The sequence below is a fragment of the Eptesicus fuscus genome, chromosome 5 (genome assembly GCF_027574615.1).
Source record: "Eptesicus fuscus isolate TK198812 chromosome 5, DD_ASM_mEF_20220401, whole genome shotgun sequence".
Classification (NCBI taxonomy): Eukaryota; Metazoa; Chordata; class Mammalia; order Chiroptera; family Vespertilionidae; genus Eptesicus; species Eptesicus fuscus.
This window is the reverse complement of record NC_072477.1, coordinates 40,835,987-40,853,943: the sequence shown is the minus strand read 5'-3', so window position 1 is coordinate 40,853,943 and position 17,957 is coordinate 40,835,987. Positions and strand designations below refer to the sequence as shown.

Below are 17,957 nucleotides of genomic sequence, written 5' to 3'. Positions count from 1 at the left end.
ACTACTGCACAGAGATCAATGGGAATGAAAAGGCGCGGGGAGGCGCGGCCGCCCGGCACAGGTAGGGGCGCGCCCGGCTCGACACTCACTCCGCAGCAGGGGCGACGTCTCCTTCTTCACGTACTTGCCCTGCACCTCGGCAGGCTTGGACACTTCGTTCTTGGTTTTCTTTCGGGACAGCATCCTGGTCGACGAGGCCCTACACCGCCCCGGGTGCCGGCCGTCCCCGCCGCCGCCACCTCCGCCGGCGCCGCCGCCTTCTTCCCTCCGGAGCCGCCGCCGCCGCCGCCGCCGCCTCTCCGCAGCCCGGGGTCGCCCGCAGGGACTGCCGCATGTTCGGGGCGCTAAGCGCGCCAGCCGCCGCTCAGTCGCTGGTCAGTTCCTTCCCGGAAGTCTGCCTGCCCCGCGACGCTGCCCGAGGACTCCTTGAGGAGAGGCCAGCGACGCCGGGCCAGGGCCATGGTCCACCGCGGACCGCCGAATAACCGCTACCGCTACCGCCGCCGCCGCCGCCGCCGCCTACGTCCCGTAAACTTTCCCCGCGGCCGCTGGGAATTCTGGGAAACCCGACGCTGCGCGGCCGCCGCGGCCGCCCCGCCCCCACTCTGGCTGGGGCGCGGCTCGGGCTGCGGGACGTCCGCCTGCTCGGAGCTAACGGGTTCCCCGACGGCCGCGGCCGCCTTCGCGACTCCTCAGCGAGGCAGGTCCCGAGGCCGGGAAAGGAGGAGGACGCCGCCGCCCAGGCTGAGCGCGGAGGTCGCGAGCTCATGCCGCGGAGCCCCGTCTTCCCACGGATTTTTCCCTCAGGACTTTGAGGGAGCTGGTGACGCCCCCACCCCCACCCCCCCTTCTCCAGAACGCGCCCCCGTCATCATCCTGGAGTGCAGACGCCCTTTCGGAGTTTCTTGGTAAATTCAGGTCCCTCATAACTCAGAATGCGAATAGAATTAAAGAGTCACAACCCCCAGACTAGTGCCGGCCCCCCCAAATTTAGATGTCTCTTTTTAAAAACAATATTTTATTGATTTTTTGCAGAGAGGAAGGGAGAGGGATAGAGAGTTAGAAACATCGATCAGCTGCCTCCTGCACACCCCCCACTGGGGATGTGCCCACAACCAAGGTACGTGCCCTTGACCGGAATCGAACCTGGGACCCTTCAGTCTGCAGGCTGACGCTCTATCCACTGAGCCAAACCGGTGAGGGATAGATGTCTCTTTTTGTTGAAAACATGGATCTGGCCAATACAAATTAAACAAATATAAGGAGTGTGTCTCTCTGATAAAGGACAAAACGGAGAGGAGAAAAAAAGGAGTTTCTACTACCTCTTATTTAAGATAAATTTGATGTTAGCAAATTTTATTTAACCATTAACTATCGTTATTATACTGGATAGCCACATACCTCCTCTTGGCGTGAAATATGACAATCTTAGAATTCTGAAGACTGAGCATCAAAGTTCAAGATCCGAATGGTCAAAGATGTCTCCGTCTTTGCACGCTGTAGTGCTGCCTTGGTACAGAGCTCGCCATTCATTCCTGAACCATGAACACTGAGCGCCCAGTATGCCAGGCACTGGTCTCGGTGCTTGAGGTGTAGCACTCAAGGAAACAGACAAAATTCCTTACTCTCGTAGGGAAGAGAGACAATAAAGAAGGAAAATAAGAAACAAATAGTGTTACGGAGTGATGAGTGCTAAGGTGAAAATAAAACAAGAAAAAAGAGGGCTTGGGATTTTAGTCAGAGTGATGGAATGACCAGAGGAGACTGCCGGGCGGTGACCAAGTGAGGGGATTGGTAATGGCGCTCTCTGGTCTTCCAGGCAGAAAGCAAGTGCAAGGTCGCTACAGGTTGCCATGCTCCTAGCAGCTTGGAGATAAAGAAGGTCCGGGTGGCTGGAGCAGAGGAGAGGAGAGGAAAATCAAGTTAGATAGATGGCAATGGCTAGGGCGCCTGGGGCCTTGTGGGCCATGGCAAGGAATTTCACTTTAAGTCCGATCTGACTTTAATGTTTTGATAGGATCGCTGTGGATGCTGTGTTGAGAGTAGGCTGAATGGGAACAAGGGTAAATAAAGTGAGGAAGATCAGTCAGAAGCTCTTGCAGGCTTGGACCAGAGTAACAGCAGTGGAGATGATAAGTGGGCAAATTTTGGACGTATTTTAAAGACAGCCAACAGGATTTGCTGACAGATTGAATACAGAATGTGAGAAAGAGAGAGAGAGAGAGAACTCAAGGAACACTCCCATGGGGGTGTCAATCTGAACAATAGAACAGAATGGAGCTCAATTAGAATAGCAGATTGTCCTCTGAAAGGAACATTAGAAAAGCAGTCACTTGTTCCTGTGGTTCAGGTACGAGGACCCGTGCTAAACTATTGGTAATACAGATGGAGAAGAAATGTAATGAAACATAAATGAATAGACAATGGGGTTTTGTTATAGATAGGATATGAAGGCGGGGGATGAAGGAGAGAAGGGGGTGCCAATGAAGTGCCAGGATTCTGTCCAGGGCTTACCTCAGAAGGATAGGAGAAAAAAAGGATATCAGGGCATTGTTAAGAAAGCAAGCTCTTCACACCTGGGGTTTTCCCACAGACTGAAATACAGGATACCTTTCCTATAGAATCATAGAATTTTATAATGGAAAAAGAATTGAGATCAGCTAGGCCCGTGGTCGGCAAACTGCGGCTCGCGAGCCACATGCGGCTCTTTGGCCCCTTGAGTGTGGCTCTTCCACAAAATACCACGGCCTGCGCGAGTCTATTTTGAAGAAGGGGCATTAGAAGAAGTGTAAGTTTAAAAAATTTGGCTCTCAAAAGAAATTTCAATCGTTGTACTGTTGCTATTTGGCTCTGTTGACTAATGAGTTTGCCGACCACTGAGCTAGGCTAACCTCATTTTATTGATGTGGGAACAAAACTAGAAAAATTAAATGTGTGCCTCAGGTTCTATTCCTGGTTAGTGGTAGACTAGTCTCAGAACTGGGGTTTTCTATTTGCATTTTGGACCCTTTTCTGCTATGGCACATTAAGAATCCTGCTAATGTGAGTCCAGAGTGTTCCTGACACAGTTGTTTTGAAAGCCACCAATGTTCCTTACAAAGTACTCCCCTTTTCAACGCTATTTCAATTATTTGAATTGCAGCAGAGAGAAAGCCTCAATTAGGTGCTCTTCTTAAGAGCTATAATTTGCCTTTTTATCAAGAAGGGTGCATTCCAGAATCAACACTCTGCAGGCAGCATCAGCAATAGCAATGCATATCAGTATGTGAACTTTGAATCCAATCCTTAAATATAGATGCTTTGCATTCACATCTGTTTTCTAGAAATTCCTGGACTTCTTAGAGTTTTTAGGAATCCAGATTTTGCAGCTATAATTCTTCAGACATTGCTCTTGAGAAGGCTAATACTACATATATATGTGTGTGTGTGTGTGTGAGTGTATGTGTGTATATATATATATATGTATATATATATATATCTCCTATATAATAAAAGGCTAATATGCAAATCAACCAAATGGCGGAATGACCAGTTGTTATGATGCGCACTGACCACCAGGGGGCAGACACTCAATGCAGGAGCTGCCCCCTGGTGGTCAGTGCACTCCCACAGAGGGAGTGCCACTCAGCCAGAAGCTGGGCTCACAGCTGGCCAGTGCAGCGGCAGTGGTGGGAGCCTCTCCCACCTCAACAGCAATTGGACATACTCGGAGGGGTTCCAGAGTGTGAGAGGGTGCAGGCCGGGCTGAGGGGCCCCCCAAGTGCATGAATTTTGTGCACCAGGTCTCTAGTATATATATATAAATAAAAGTGTAATATGCAAATTGACCAGACAGTGAAATGACCAGTCAGCTATGACACGCACTGATCACCAGGGGGCAGATGCTCAATGCAGGAGCTTTCCCCAGCCCGCAGGCCCTGATCGCCCAATCAGGGTCTGCTGGCCAACTTCTTGGGTCTCTCCCCTCCGGCTGGCAGGCTCCAATGCCTGATGGAGAATGAGGAACCAAGGGTGGGTGGCAGCGGCTGCAGGTGGCGCCAGGGCCCTGATTACCCCACCAGTCACCCCACACACGGAGGGTGACTGGCAGTAGCTGCGGTGGGGGGCGGGGCCAGCTGCCGGCAGCCAGGGAAGATCAGCCCTGATCATAGGCTAGGCCTAGGGACCCTACCTGTGCACGATTTCATGCACCAGGCCTCTAGTATTACATAATAGAGATGATTTTCCCCTTGCAGTTGCATTCTCTATGGAGTAAATATACGATCTTATCAACAATGATTTTTTAAAATTTAACATTAAAATTTCTTTTAAAGGAGGCAGTAAGGTATTATTCTGGGCTAACCTCATAACTCTCTGGGTTTTAGTTTCCTCGTATGAAAATGAAGAAATTGGACTGGTTGAATTCCAGAGTGTTTTCCAGCTCTACAGTTTTGTGCCACACAGGCAAAAGAAAAAACACAAAAATAAAAAACAGTTACTCAAGTAGGACAATAGGCACATAGGTGATTTCCTTCTTTAAAAATATTTATCTTTATTGTTATATTTTTATTTAAAAGCTGCTGCCCTGGCCAGGCTAGTGTTCTCAGTTGTTGAGTGTCGACCTATGAAGCAGGAGGTCATGATTCAATTCCTGGTCAGGGTACATGCCAAGATTACCTGCTGGATCCCCATTAGGGGGCGTGCAGGAGGCAGCTGATCAATGATTCTCATTATTGATGTTTCTAGCTCTCCCTCTCTCTTCCTTTCTGAAATCAATTTTTGTTTAAGTATAATAAATAAATAAATAAATAAAAGTTGCTGCCCAGGTCGGGTAGCTTAGTTGGTTGGAGCATCATCCATATACTAAAAGGTTGCAGGGGGCAACTGAATGATCTCTCTCTCTCTCTCTCTCTCTCTCTCTCTCCCTCCCTCCCTCAAAATCAATAAAAATATATCCGTGGCTAAGGATTAAAAAAAAAAAGCCACTAAAGGAACTGTTAGCTAGCATATCTTCATTACCATAAAATAAAATTTCATACCTGATTGCTTCTTTCAAAGATAGACAAGTTTCTTATGCTATTTTTACTTTCTCATGCTAGAATCATGTAAAATTTTAAAGGGTGAATTAGCTAATAAAGAGTTGTCCAAGAAAGAACCAAATGGAAATAAGCCCTCCATATGGAGCTTCTTAAAATAAATTAAATTAAATTAATAAATAATTAAAAAGGAGAGGAACTTCTACTCTCCAACCCACTATTTTTGGTCTTGTATCAAGATAAACTTAATCTGTCTCAGAAGGAAACAATAATTATGCTAGAATCTAGGGGTTTTTCAAGCCTCCAAAGTTTTGCTTTTAAAATCTGGGAGGATACATTCCTGAGTATACTTTTAGGCAGAAGCTTTAGCTATTTTCTATGAAGGATAGGGATTTGTGATGTGTACACAGCTCTGAAAATATAAATGCTGAATATTAGCAACTAAATTGTCCCCCAACTAATATAGAGAATTAGTACCACAAGTCTGATCAAAAGGAATCAAGCTGAAAAATTTGGTGTCCCTAAGCTTAGCACTTATTCCTATATATTGTAATTACCTGGATTTAGAGGTCCTCTGAAACGTTGACAGCCAGCCAAAATTAATCTTTTATTCTTTGCAATGCTATCCTTTGACTTCAATTGGCTGTCCATATGGGCCTTTCTGTATCGTTGCCTCTCTAGCCCTAGAAACTGTCTTACTTCTTTCAAAATTAGGCCCTACCTTCAGCCATTTTCAACTTTATGTTTAATTTCTCTTCGCAATTACCAGTTTTCACTTGGCTAATAGTAAGATCTTTTTTTTGAGACCTCAGTAAAAATTTACTGAAGGCCCTCATTATGGAGTATCTACTGATGTTTATCTAATGTGGAAACATCTGCATCCCTTTCTACAACACGTGGGAGCCAAGGGATCCTCAGAAGCACCATGTCTACTTCATCTGCCAATAGGTGATGCCATTATTTCTCTCTTGCTGTGGACACTCCATGCTGACACAGAGGACACCTGCAAAGATGATCTTCAACAGTCCCAAATGGAAATTGGGACCTACTCTCTCGGTTCAGTATTTATTCTCCCTATCAAAATACTCTATTTCCAGGTCATGACTTCTAGGAACTTACTCCACATCATCTCTTCTCTATCTTGTGGACTGCTTTCTTGAAGGCTCTAGTGACCCTTTTCTCTGGGACAATAAACATGATTTCTGGGGAAGGAGGAAATGAAAAATACATTTGTTTGAAATGTTTTCAAGAGAGCAGTTTCAATGGAATTCTTGCGGTTAGACCAAAATACAAAGGATTAAGGGCGGGGGTGGGGGGAGGTGGGAGGGAGGAAATATCCTGTTCTGTATGGAGAATGGCCATATAAAAATATCTCCTCTTCCCTCCTAGAACACCACTTAATTAACAAAGAAAGAATAAAAGGAGAATAAGCCCATAAATATTATGGAAACAAAATATGGGCCACCAGTGAACATGACATTAATGAATTTCAACTAGAGTGATGGGATTGAGGTGAGGTGGAAAGGAAGTGAAGAGAACAGATGAAACAGGACAGAGGTAGCTGCAACTAAAATACATGTAAACATACATACAGTCAAAGACCTGGGAGAGGCTTGGGGCTCAAAAGTATCTGGTTTAATTAAAGAAGGTAGGAAAGAAATGTGGAGTTGAAAATAGACATTAATTAAAAGTCAAAACTTCATTCTTCTCCCTCTGCCTCCAGAATATCAGGCAGCTAGATACTATCCCACAGAAAGGAGATATTTGGGTTCTTTTCTTGAGAAATCAAATGACCCTACAACAAAGATCTTGGATTCTAACATTTGTAGATACTGCAACAAAAGAGCCAACTCATCTCATGGGGAAGTCTGCCAGGCAATGGGCCCTGATCCTTCACACAGACTCGTAAGTGTTTGTTTGTATTTTTTTTTTTTAAGTTCTTATCCTATATAATAAAGAGGTAATATGCAAATTGACTGTCATGCCCTCACAAGATGGCTGCCTGCTACCAGGCTGGCAGGGGGCCCGTGAGGGGTGACCAGGCTGGCAGGGGGGCAGTAAGGGATGACCAGGCCAGCGAGGGGGGCAATTAGGGGTGACCAGGCCGGCAGGGGGGTGCAATTAGGCTGGCAGGGGGGGCAGTGAGGGGTGACTAGGCTGGTGGGGGGGCAGTTGGATGTGACCAGGCCGGCAGGGGGGACAGTAAGGGGCGATCAGGCCGGCACATAGAGGCAGTGAGGGGTGATCAGGCCGGCAGGGGGGCAGGCAGTTAGGAGCAACCAGGCAGGCAGGCAGGTGAGTGATTAGGAGTCAGCAGTCCAGGATTGTGTAAGAGGGATGTCCGACTGCTGGTTTAGGCCCGATCCCAGGGGTCCCGGATTGGAGAGGGTGCAGGGGATGGGCTGAGGGGATCCCGCCCCCCCCCCCGCCCCCGTGCATAAATTTCGTGTACCGGGCCTCTAGTAAAGTTTAATCTCATAAAAAATCTGCACAATCACCACAGGTAAAGTCACTGAAGAATATTCCTTCTGTTGTCCAATCTCCAGCTCACTTTTAGCCAGCACCAACATTGGCCTTTGCAGTTCTCCTGACTTTCTTCATTCTGTTCTTGCATTCCTTTCTGTTTTCTTGAGGTCTTCTCATACATGCCATATCTTGCAAGTCTGTGTTTGGGTTCATTTTTCTTTGTGTAATCCAAGGAAAATAAATCATGCCAAAACCAGTGGTCTTGTCACCACCAAAATGGGCTCAGAATCCAAACACAAAGATAATATCTGGTATAGTCTTATAAATGTTGACTAGTTTTCCCCAAATTTCTATCTTGGGAACTGTTGCCTTCCCAGGGTGAAGGACATCAATGACCATTTGTTTCCACTGAAGTAGTCTGTTGGTCATGAACTTCCTGTCCCAGATAATTACTGTGTTATTCATAATAGAGTTTGATCTTCATGCAGCCAGGGAGACAAGTGTTGTGGTATTTTTTTTAAAATGTATTATTATTAAATATAAATGTGTAACCAAGGATCACTGAAGATTTTAGGAAAAATTAAAACATGAGAGACAACAGATAAACAAAAAATAGACTCAAAGAAAAGAAATAATTCAGAAGATAGAGGAATACTTTATTATTATTTTTAAAATATATTTTATTGATTTTTTACAGAGAGGAAGGGAGAGGGATAGAGAGTTAGAAACATAAATGAGAGAGAAACATTGATCAGCTGCCTCCTGCACACCTCCCTCTGGGGATGTGCCTGCAACCAAGGTACATGCCCTTGACCAGAATCGAACTTGGGACCCTTCAGTCTGCAGGCCGACGCTCTATCCACTGAGCCAAACCAGTTAGGGCAAGAGAGCACATATTCTTTTTTTTTTTTTAATAAATCTTTATTGTTCAGATTATTACAGATATTCCTCTTTTTCCCCCCATAGCTCCCCTCCACCTGATTTCCCCCCCACCGCATGCCTTTACCCCCCACCACTGTCCTCATCCATAGGTGTAAGATTTTTGTCTAATCTCTTCCCGCACCCCTCACTCCCCCTTCCCCCTGAGAATTGTCAGTCCACTCCCTTTCTATGCCCCTGATTCTATTATATTCACCAGTTTATTCTGTTCATCAGATTTTTTATTCACTTGATTTTTAGATTCACTTGTTGATAGATATGTATTTGTTGTCACTTTGTTGTTCATAATTTTTATCTTTACCTTTTTCTTCTTCTTCCTCTTCTTAAAGAATACCCTTCAGCATTTCATATAATCCTGGCATGGTGGTGATGAACTCCTTTAGCTTTTTATTGTCTGTGAAGCTCTTTATCTGACCTTCAATTCTAAATGATAACTTTGCTGGGTAGAGTAATCTTGGTTGTAGGTTCTTGCTGATTTCTCCTCTTTGCTTGGGGTTTGGGAGTTTTGGAGCTAACCCAGCTGCAGTTTGTTAGGTTAAGCTGCAAAAGGGCAGGCCATTCATATGCAAAAGCTGCTGTGCACAGTTTGGGTGGGTTTGTAAATTGGGCGGGCAGGGTCTCAGGGAGTCACTAGGCTAGGACGTGGCAAACAGCGATGGCTGCCAGTCAGCCCTCTCTGCGTTTCCGCGTTTTCATGTGCACGCGTCCCGCGCCCCAGCACAGTAAACAATGATTCCTGCGAGCACCTCTGCAAGAGAGCCACCCTCACTTTCCGACCCAATGGCAGATAGTCCCTCTTCTCTCCGTAGGAAACTGGGTCACCAGAGTCTCGCTGGAAACTGGAGTTCAGAGCAGTTGGGAGCTTGTGTCTCCCTTCGGATTGAAAAAAACAGTGCACCCAGTCGCCAGCCTGATTCGCGCACCTCCGTACCTCTACTTTTCCACACCTGTGCATGTCCTACCCGGTCTCAATGCTCTTTTCTCTTTCTTCTAGTTGTAGAACTTCTACTCAGCCAGCTTTCCCGTGGTTCTGGGTGATAGACGTTTTGTCTTTTAGTTGTAGTTTTGGTGTGGTTGTAAGAGGCAGCATGTACAGGTGTATACCTTATGCCGCCATCTTGGTTTCTCTAGAGGAATACTTTATTTTTTATTTTTTATGTTTTTGACACTTCACTTTTTTATTTTTATTTTTTTAATTTTTTTCCTCTAAAATTTTTTCCCTCTAGAGGAATACTTTAAGTAACAACACATATTCCCACTAAAAGAGATATTTGTGTGAAGATATTGCACCCATAAATCAACAAAAGGATGCCTTGAAAAAGAATCAAAGAGCAATAAGTAGCTCCTAGAATTTAAAGATAGGGGTTGCTAAATAAAATATTCAGAAGAAAGGAAGGTAAACAAGAGCAAATCTCCCAGGAAACAGAAGACAGAAACAGGAAATATAAGGAAAAATAAGAAATAGTCTCTGTATAAGTCCCATATGCTGAAAACATGAGTTCCAGAAAGAGATAATAGAGAAAATGGAGAGGACATCATAAAAAATTAACCCTTTGCACTCGCTTGCTTTTTTCTCGATTCCTTTATTCTAATGCTAACCGTGTCGAGTCACACTCGACATCCGAGTGCAAAAGGTTAATACAAGATATTTTTTTTCAAAGATGAAGGAATTTCTGTATTGAAAGAATATCTCAAGTGCCCCTCAAAAATAATGAAAAAAGACTCATGTCTCAATATGACATTGTGAAATTTCAGAACATCAAAGATAAACGGAAGGTCCTAAAAGCTTCCCTTTAACTGAAGGCAAAGGCCAATTATAAAGGAATGAGAATCAGACTAGCATCAGGTTTTTCATCATCAACAAGGATTCTTATAAAACAACTAGAGGCCCAGTGTATGACATTTGTGCACTTGGGGGGTAGGGAGGGAGGGTCCCTAAGCCTGGCCTATGCCCTCTCACAGTCCAGGAGCCCTCGAGGGATGTCTGCCTGTCGGTTTAGGCCTGCTCCCGGGGATCGGGCCTAAGCCAGCAGTCGGACATCCCTCGAAGTCTAGGACCCCTTGCTCCTTACTGCCCGCCTGCTTGCTGTTCCTTAGTGCTGCTGCGGAGGTGGGAGAGGCTCCTGCCACCACCGCTGCACTTGCCAGCAGTGAGCCCGGCTTCTGGCTGAGCGGCGCCCCTCCTGTGGGAGTGCACTGACCACCAGGGGCAGCTCCTGCATTGAGCATCTGCCCCCTGGTGGCTAGTATGCATCATAACAACTGGTCATTCTGGTCGTTCCGACGTAATGGTCGCCTAGGCTTTTATTATATAGATGGAACAATGCCTTCAAATAAATTGTTTTATTTTACAAATCCATACCCATCCAAAACATCAATCAAAAGAAAAGGGAGAATAAAGACATTTTTGGACATAAAGGAACTCAAAATATACTCTCCATATATCCTATCCTAGTAAGTTGTCAGAATATAAGTTCTGCTCTAGCCAGTTTTGCTCAATGGCACTCGGACTGAAGGGTTGTGGGTTCGATTCCTCCATTGCAGGATAGATCCCTGGCCCCTGGTCAGAGTGCATGCAGGGGATGACCAGTCGGTGTGTCTCTCTCACATCGACGTTTCTCTTTGTCTCTCCCCCTTCCTTCCATTCTCTAAAAATCAATGGAAAAAATATCCTCTGGTGATAAGTTCTAACAAAATAAACTCTTCTACATTCAAAGAACAAACAAAACAAAAGAAGGAAAATAGGGATTAAAGAAATAGTGAATCTAAATAAAATAATAAATTTAAGTTTTAGTACCACAACTGTACATCTGGAACTCAATCAGTCCAGATTGGAATAGGATTTAAGTGGACTCTAGAAGGAAGTACCTGGGGAAAGATGGAATTTAAGAAATCTGTACAATTTGAAACAAATTAAGAAGGTGAAAAATGTTGAAGATTCAAGGAAAAATAAAAGACAGTAACATGAAAAACTTGTGGGCCCTTCTGAAAAGACTTGCTTGAGAATGAAATCTAACAAACCAGAAAGTCAAAATTTAAAAATCGGGATTGGAGGAGCAGTTGAAAATGGACTGGTGGTAAGCATTAAAAACATTTTAATATAGAAAAGCCTAAACAATTGTGGAAATTAAGATTTTAAAGGAATCAGACTTTGCCTTGTGTTTTCCCCTGTCAAATACATCTTTAATTTTTTTTTACTTTAAAGAGTTTAATATCTTTAAAACTTAACCCAGATCATGCTTTTAGTCAAAGCAGGTCTGAGCAGGTCATTAAATATCAAGATCCTTTGTGTTTGTCTGGTAATGCTGTTTATCTCATGCTGATCAGGACTGAAAAACTAGGAATAACAATGTAGACAAAGAACAGATTCAGTGGAGTGAGGACATGGAAGGGCATGAACAGGAAGTTGTGGTCAGAAAGGAATTCCAAGGGTTTTAAATGATAAATTACCAGGTGTGACCACATTAGCCAGTAGTTGGAATACAGGTGGAAGTGATGCAATTGAGTAAGTTAAGTAATATGAAGGCAGCATGTCAGAAGACATGTAATACAGTAACAAACAAACAAAAAAATCCATGAGCCATTGAAAAAGGATGAAGGGAATGTCCAAGAAATCAGTAGATAAGGAAAAGGAAAGGATAGTATGAATAAAAGGCATACAAGTAACAGATTTTTCCCCTTATTATTCATGAGAGGCTTATGAATTCCTAGAACTTCTATGGAGAAGTTCTGTTTGGAACTTCTATTCCAAATCACTCAGTAGTAGCATTCAAATATTGTATTTTTTCCTGATGTGCTTCACTGTTAAACTCACATTGCTATTAGGCCTCTAAACAAATTAATGTTCAGAATTTCCGTAATAGTCTCCTCCAAATTTAGAGTAATTATAGACTTGCATGCCAGGGCCTAATTATCATACGTAATTTATTTAAATAATTGAATTGATTATATCTTGCAATTGAGATAATTTTCTTTTTTCAAATTTATTTTTAAATTTTAAATCATTTAAAAAATTTTTTCAATTACAGTTGACATTATCATATTAGTTTCAGGTGTATACCACAGTGATTAGACATTCATAACTTACCTAGTGATCATCCTGATAAATTTTGCACCCATTTTAAATTATAGTATCATTGATATTTCCAGTGACAATTTTGATATTTCTGATTTGGAATGACAATAACTGAAAATGTAGGAGAAAAAAATGAATTTCAGCCTATTTTACTTACCCGTTTCCATTTCTCTCATGTAAAAACTGCTCCCATCTAAGTCCCAAACTTTGTTGAATTCTAATGGTGATATTGATAACTAATATTTGAACTACTGACATTACTGAGTGTAATGTGATGCATGGCTAGAATAAAGCTTTTGTTTTGGATGTAAAGAAATTCCTTCTCCTGGGATCAAGTCAGTGATTGGTTCCTCAGGTGAATATTGTTATAGTTGAATCCCTGCTCATGTTTGCTTTAGATTAAAAGCTTAGAAGAATCTTTGGGTCAAAGAGTTGGTAGGCTAGATAATAGCACTCCAAAGATGTTCACCTCCTAGTTCCCAGAACCTATAGATATGTTAACACTAGAGGCCTGGTGCATGAATTTGTGTATAGGTGGGGTCTGGCTAGCCCGCCCTGATCAGGACTGATCTGGGGCTGGCCGGTCCCACCCCCATCGGGCTGATTGGCCAACCGCAGTGCATGTCATAGCGACTGGTCGTTCTGGTCATTCTGGTTGCTTGGCTTTTATATATATATAGACTAGAGGCCCGGTGCACAAAATTCATGCACTGGTAGGGTCCCTAAGCCTGGCCGGCAATCAGGGATGATCGGGGCCTACTGGATGCCGGCTGGGGCCTTCTTTCTGGCTGCTGGCCGGCTACTGGCCGGGGCCTTCCTTTGTTCCACATCACCCGCTGGTGTTCAGCACACATCATAGCGAGCGATTGGTCTCCAGGTCAAACTCCTGTGGGGACAATTTGCATATTAGGCTTTTATATAGAGAGATGGTAAAAGGAAGTTTGCAGATGTGATTAACTTAAGAATCTCAAGATGGGGAAATGATTTGTGTTTTCCAGGTGGACCCAATGTAATCACAGGGGTCCTTATAAGAGTAGAAATAGGCAATGTGATGATAGAAGTAGGAGTGATGTGAGAAAGAAGCCATGAGTTAAGGAACACAGGTAGCCTCTAGGACCTGAAAAAGTCAAGGAAATTCTCCCCTCAAAGTCTCCAGAAGTAACCAGTCATGTGGACACTTGGAATTTAGCCCAGTGAGACTGTGAACTTTTAAGCTCTGGAAAGGTAAGTAATGAATTTGTATTGTTTTAATTTGTTATAGCAGGAAGCTAATGCAAATTGTTTCAAGGTTTTGATTACTAAATTTCCCATCAGCAGTGTATGCACCTCTCTTTAATCTCTACTTTATGTTCTTTTTTATATAGGTAGTCTGTAAACTTTTCTAGGGTATAGAACATGTCCTCTTCCTCTCTTTTCATCTCCCACAAATACCCTGAGCCTGATAGAGCCACAAAAGTATATATTAGTAATGTTGATGAAATTTAGTAAAGTAAGAAGGCACAGAAAAAATATTTTACATGATTTTTTAAAAAAGAAATGCGTAAGTTCCACTTGGAAGCCTCTAAGTTAGGTGGAGTATCATATCAATGTGTTTTGAATAAAAACAAGAAAAGCATCAAATAGTAGGTGTAAAGAAATCAGGAACTCCTTATATCTCATGCTAAAAGGGCAAGTCACTATGTTATTTTGTGACTAAAATGAGAGAATTGGGGAAAATGATAAGAAATAGAAATATCATACTGTACGGATTAATATGCAGATACCTGAACACAGATAATGATTAACACATTCTCCCTCATTCTTTTCCACCTATGTTCTAATGCAAGTTTCTATCAGGTTACCCTTTCATTTTTCTTTGTAATGGCTTTGTTGAGGTATAATTGACATACAGTAAAATGCTCATGTTTAAAGCATGCAACATGATAAGTTTTTGGTATGTATAAAACCTGAGAAACCATCACCATGACCAAGATAATTAACCTAGCCGTCACCTCCAAAAGATTCCTCTTTTCTATCCTCCTTTCTTCTCCTTCCCACAACCTCCTGTTTTGTCTGTTTTCTGTCACTATAGATTAGTTTTCAGGTGCTTGAAATTTATGTAAATGAAATTATACAGTGGTTACTCTTTTTTTCTTGTTTCTTTTACTCACACTAATTATTTTGAGATTCATCCATGCTGTTGTATGTACAGTAACTTATTTCTTTTTATTGGAATAGTAATTCATTGTGTGGACATGCCACAATTTGTTTATCCATTCATCTATTGATAGACATTTGGATTGTTTTCGGTTTTTGGTCATCTATACTAATAAAAGGGTAGTATGCTAATTAAACCAGACATCTTCCAGATGTCCTTCTGGACAAAGCCACAGTGGCAGGGGCTGAGGTGGTTAGGGGCGATCAGGCCAGCAAGGGGGAGCAGTTAGGGGGGTGATCAGGCAGGCAGGGGGGGAGCAGTTAGGGGGCGATCAGGCTGGCAGAGGGGAGCAGTTAGGGGGCAATCAGGCTGGCAGGGGGGAGCAGTTAGGGGTGATCAGGCCGGCAGGCAGAGGTGGTGAGGCCTGCAGGGATAGGGCCTAAACCAGCAGTCAGACATCCCCTGAGGGGTCCTGGATTGGAGAGGGTGTAGGCAGGACTGAGGGACCCCCCCATGCATGAATTTCATGCACCTGGCCTCTAGTTATTAATAAAGCTGCTATAAACATTCATGTATATGCCTTTGTATGAACATGTGCTTTCATTTCTCTTTGTTAAATACATAGGAAAGCAATGACTGAGTAATGTGGTAAGTATGTTTTTAACTTTTTAAGAATGTGCCTAACTGTTCTTCAAAGTAGTTGTACCTTTTTATAGTCTCACCATTCTCACCACACTTGTCTTGTTTGGTTATTTCTTTCAACCATTCTAATAGTTATGTAGTTATTGTGGTTTTAATGAGCCTTTTCCTAACAACTAATGATATTGAAAATTCTTTTCATGTGCTTATTTATAATTCTTATATCTTATTTGGTACTTGTTCAAATCTTTGACAAATTTTATTGATTTATTTATTGTTGCATTTTAAGAGTTCATGATACATGGTAAAAGTCCTTTAAAAGAGAATGTGTTTTATATTATTTGAATCATTTTGACTGTATTCAGACTCCTTTCATGGCCCAGAACAAGGTCTATTTTGGTAAATGTTCTATGCACATTTGAAAAGAAAGTATATTCTACTGCTTTTGAGTGTGAAGTTCTATAATGTCAATTCAAGTTTGTTGATAGTGTTCAAGTCTTTTACATCTGTGGTAGACAGACTAATAGTCCCTCAAAGATGTCCATGTCTTAATACGCAGAATTGGTGATATGTTACTTTCCATAACAAAAGGAACTCTGCAGACATGATTGGGTTAAGGGTATTCAAATGGGGACAGTAGCCTGGATTGTTCAGGTGGGTCCAGTTTAATCACACGAGTCTTTAAAAGAAGACAGCTTTTCCCAGCTGTAATCAAAGTAAGATGTGACTATGAAAAAAGGGTTAGACATTGCTTGCTTCAAAATTGGAAGAAGAGGGCCATAATCTTAGAGGCTGGAAAACATAAAGAAATGGATGCTCTCCTAGAGATTCCAGAGAGGAATGCAACCTTACCTATATCTTGATTGTAGCCCAATGAGACCTGTGCTGGACTTCTGACTTACAGAACTGTGAGATAAATTTGTATTGTTAAAGCCACAAAATTTGTGGTAATTTGTTATAGCAGCTAGAGAAAAAAAAACTACATTTGCCCATATAGTTAGCATTTCCAGTGCCCTTCATTTTTTTTTTTTTAGATCCAGATTGCTGTGCTAATTGGTATCATTTTCTATCTATGAAAAAATTTCCTTTAAGGTTCTTGTTGTGATTATCAGAGGGAAAAAAGGGTAGGGGGAGGTAGAATAGGGCAGTGGTCAGCAAACCGCAGCTCGCGAGCCACATGTGGCTCTTTGGCCCCTTGAGTGTGGCTCTTCCACAAAATACCACGGCCTGGGTGAGTCTATTTTGACGAAGTGGCGTTAGAAGAAGTTTAATTTTAAAAAATTTGGCTCTCAAAAGAAATTTCAATTGTTGTACTGTTGATATTTGGCTCTGTTGACTAATGAGTTTGCTGACCACTGGAATAGGGCAAAGGAGGGATAAATTGTGATGGAAGGGGAAGGAGAATTGATGTTGGGTGGTAAGCATACAATACAATATCAGATGATGTATTATAGAATTGTACACCTAAAACCTATATAATTTTATTAACCAATGTCACCCCAATAAATTCAATAAAAAAGTTTTTAAAAAGAAAGAAAAAAATGACAGGATAGGGAACTATACACAAACTTCATTACTATTATTTAGCTGTGAATTACTCTACTCAGAAATGGCTTAAGTTGCCTCAGACTTTATACTAGTATATATCCTAAGGGGTAAAACCTTTATGTAATTCATCAAGGCTTTCCACTTCAAGGAATTTGGGTAGAGCATGAAAACAACAGAAGTTGCTTTTTTAAGAACAAAAGAAGAAAGTTGAATCATGAATTTGCTGGGTCATGATCTAAAATAAATATTCATTAGACAGTAAAGAGTCACTATTCAAGAGGATTTCTAAAAATAAAGAATAGGATATGGATAAGCAAGTGTTTGAGAGTCCCAATGTAAATAAACTTTATCTGAGGTAGGGGGGAGGGAGAGAATAAAAATGGTGCTTATCTTAGAATGGGCAGGACATTCCATAAAAGTATTCATAAACAGGAAAATCTGTCCTTGGAATCTTACTTCCAAGCCATTTGTATCCACTGCCAACACACCGTTAGCCCAAATATCCCTCATTTACTGCTTATTCCTTATCTGTGAGTATTCTCTCAGGTGGTGGCCTCTGCAGCTTTTACACCAAGACACTGACCTTTGCTGGCAATAGTTGATTGGATCATAGAAATACCCTGCCTGGTCAATCAGATTCTTTAAGAATTTGGAATTGGGGTTGTTGTGTTGTTGTTGTGTGTGTGTGTGTGTGTGTTTATCCTTACCTGAGGATATGTTTTATTATTGACTAGAGGCCCAGTGCACAAAATCCGTGCACGGGAAGTGTCCCAAGGCCTGTAGCGTTCTCAGTGCATAATTTATAATCTTCAGAGCTGCTTCTTTTTATTTAAGTTTTACTAACTACTCCAGGTGAGTGGGTAGCACCATTACTAGGGGATGGGCCAGGTGTGCCTGCTCGAGGCCAAGGAGCAGCATTGGGCTCCCGAGATGCAGCAGAGAGAGGGGCGGGGCTGAGGCAGAGAAACTGAGTCTAAAACTTGAAAGGAAGTGGGAGGCAGCGAGGTGTGGAGGTTGACAGGGGCCTAGAAAAGCTGCTGGGTGGGGGCAGCCGAGGAGCCTGGCTCCACATCCCTCCCTTCTCCTCCCTGTGACCTGTCACCCAGCTCTCCTCCAAAGCCCTGCCTGGGTTCACCCT

At 42.6% G+C, this 17,957-nt stretch overlaps 1 protein-coding gene and 1 long non-coding RNA gene across 8 annotated transcripts in view; one reads left to right on the top strand and one right to left on the bottom strand.

Annotated features, from left to right (window-relative positions):
- SAV1 (salvador family WW domain containing protein 1) overlaps nucleotides 1–504 on the bottom strand; it is a 34,079-nt gene extending 33,575 nt beyond the window's left edge. For 5 of the 7 annotated variants that reach the window (XM_054716076.1, XM_054716078.1, XM_054716075.1 and 2 more), the window contains exon 1: nucleotides 90–503. In XM_054716076.1, the coding sequence (XP_054572051.1) occupies nucleotides 90–183 (94 nt within the window). In that variant the 5' untranslated portion in view covers nucleotides 184–503. Of the gene's footprint in view, nucleotides 1–89 lie in introns of all 7 variants that reach the window. The other 2 variants (XM_028141808.2, XM_054716074.1) reach the window with 1 other exon arrangement.
- Nucleotide 505: 1 nt separating this feature from the next.
- LOC129149133 (uncharacterized) overlaps nucleotides 506–17,957 on the top strand; it is a 38,805-nt gene continuing 21,353 nt past the window's right edge. Inside the window, exons 1-2 of the long non-coding RNA XR_008556099.1 lie at nucleotides 506–908; nucleotides 6,845–6,920. This is a non-coding gene — a long non-coding RNA (uncharacterized LOC129149133). The remainder of the gene's footprint in view (nucleotides 909–6,844; nucleotides 6,921–17,957) is intronic.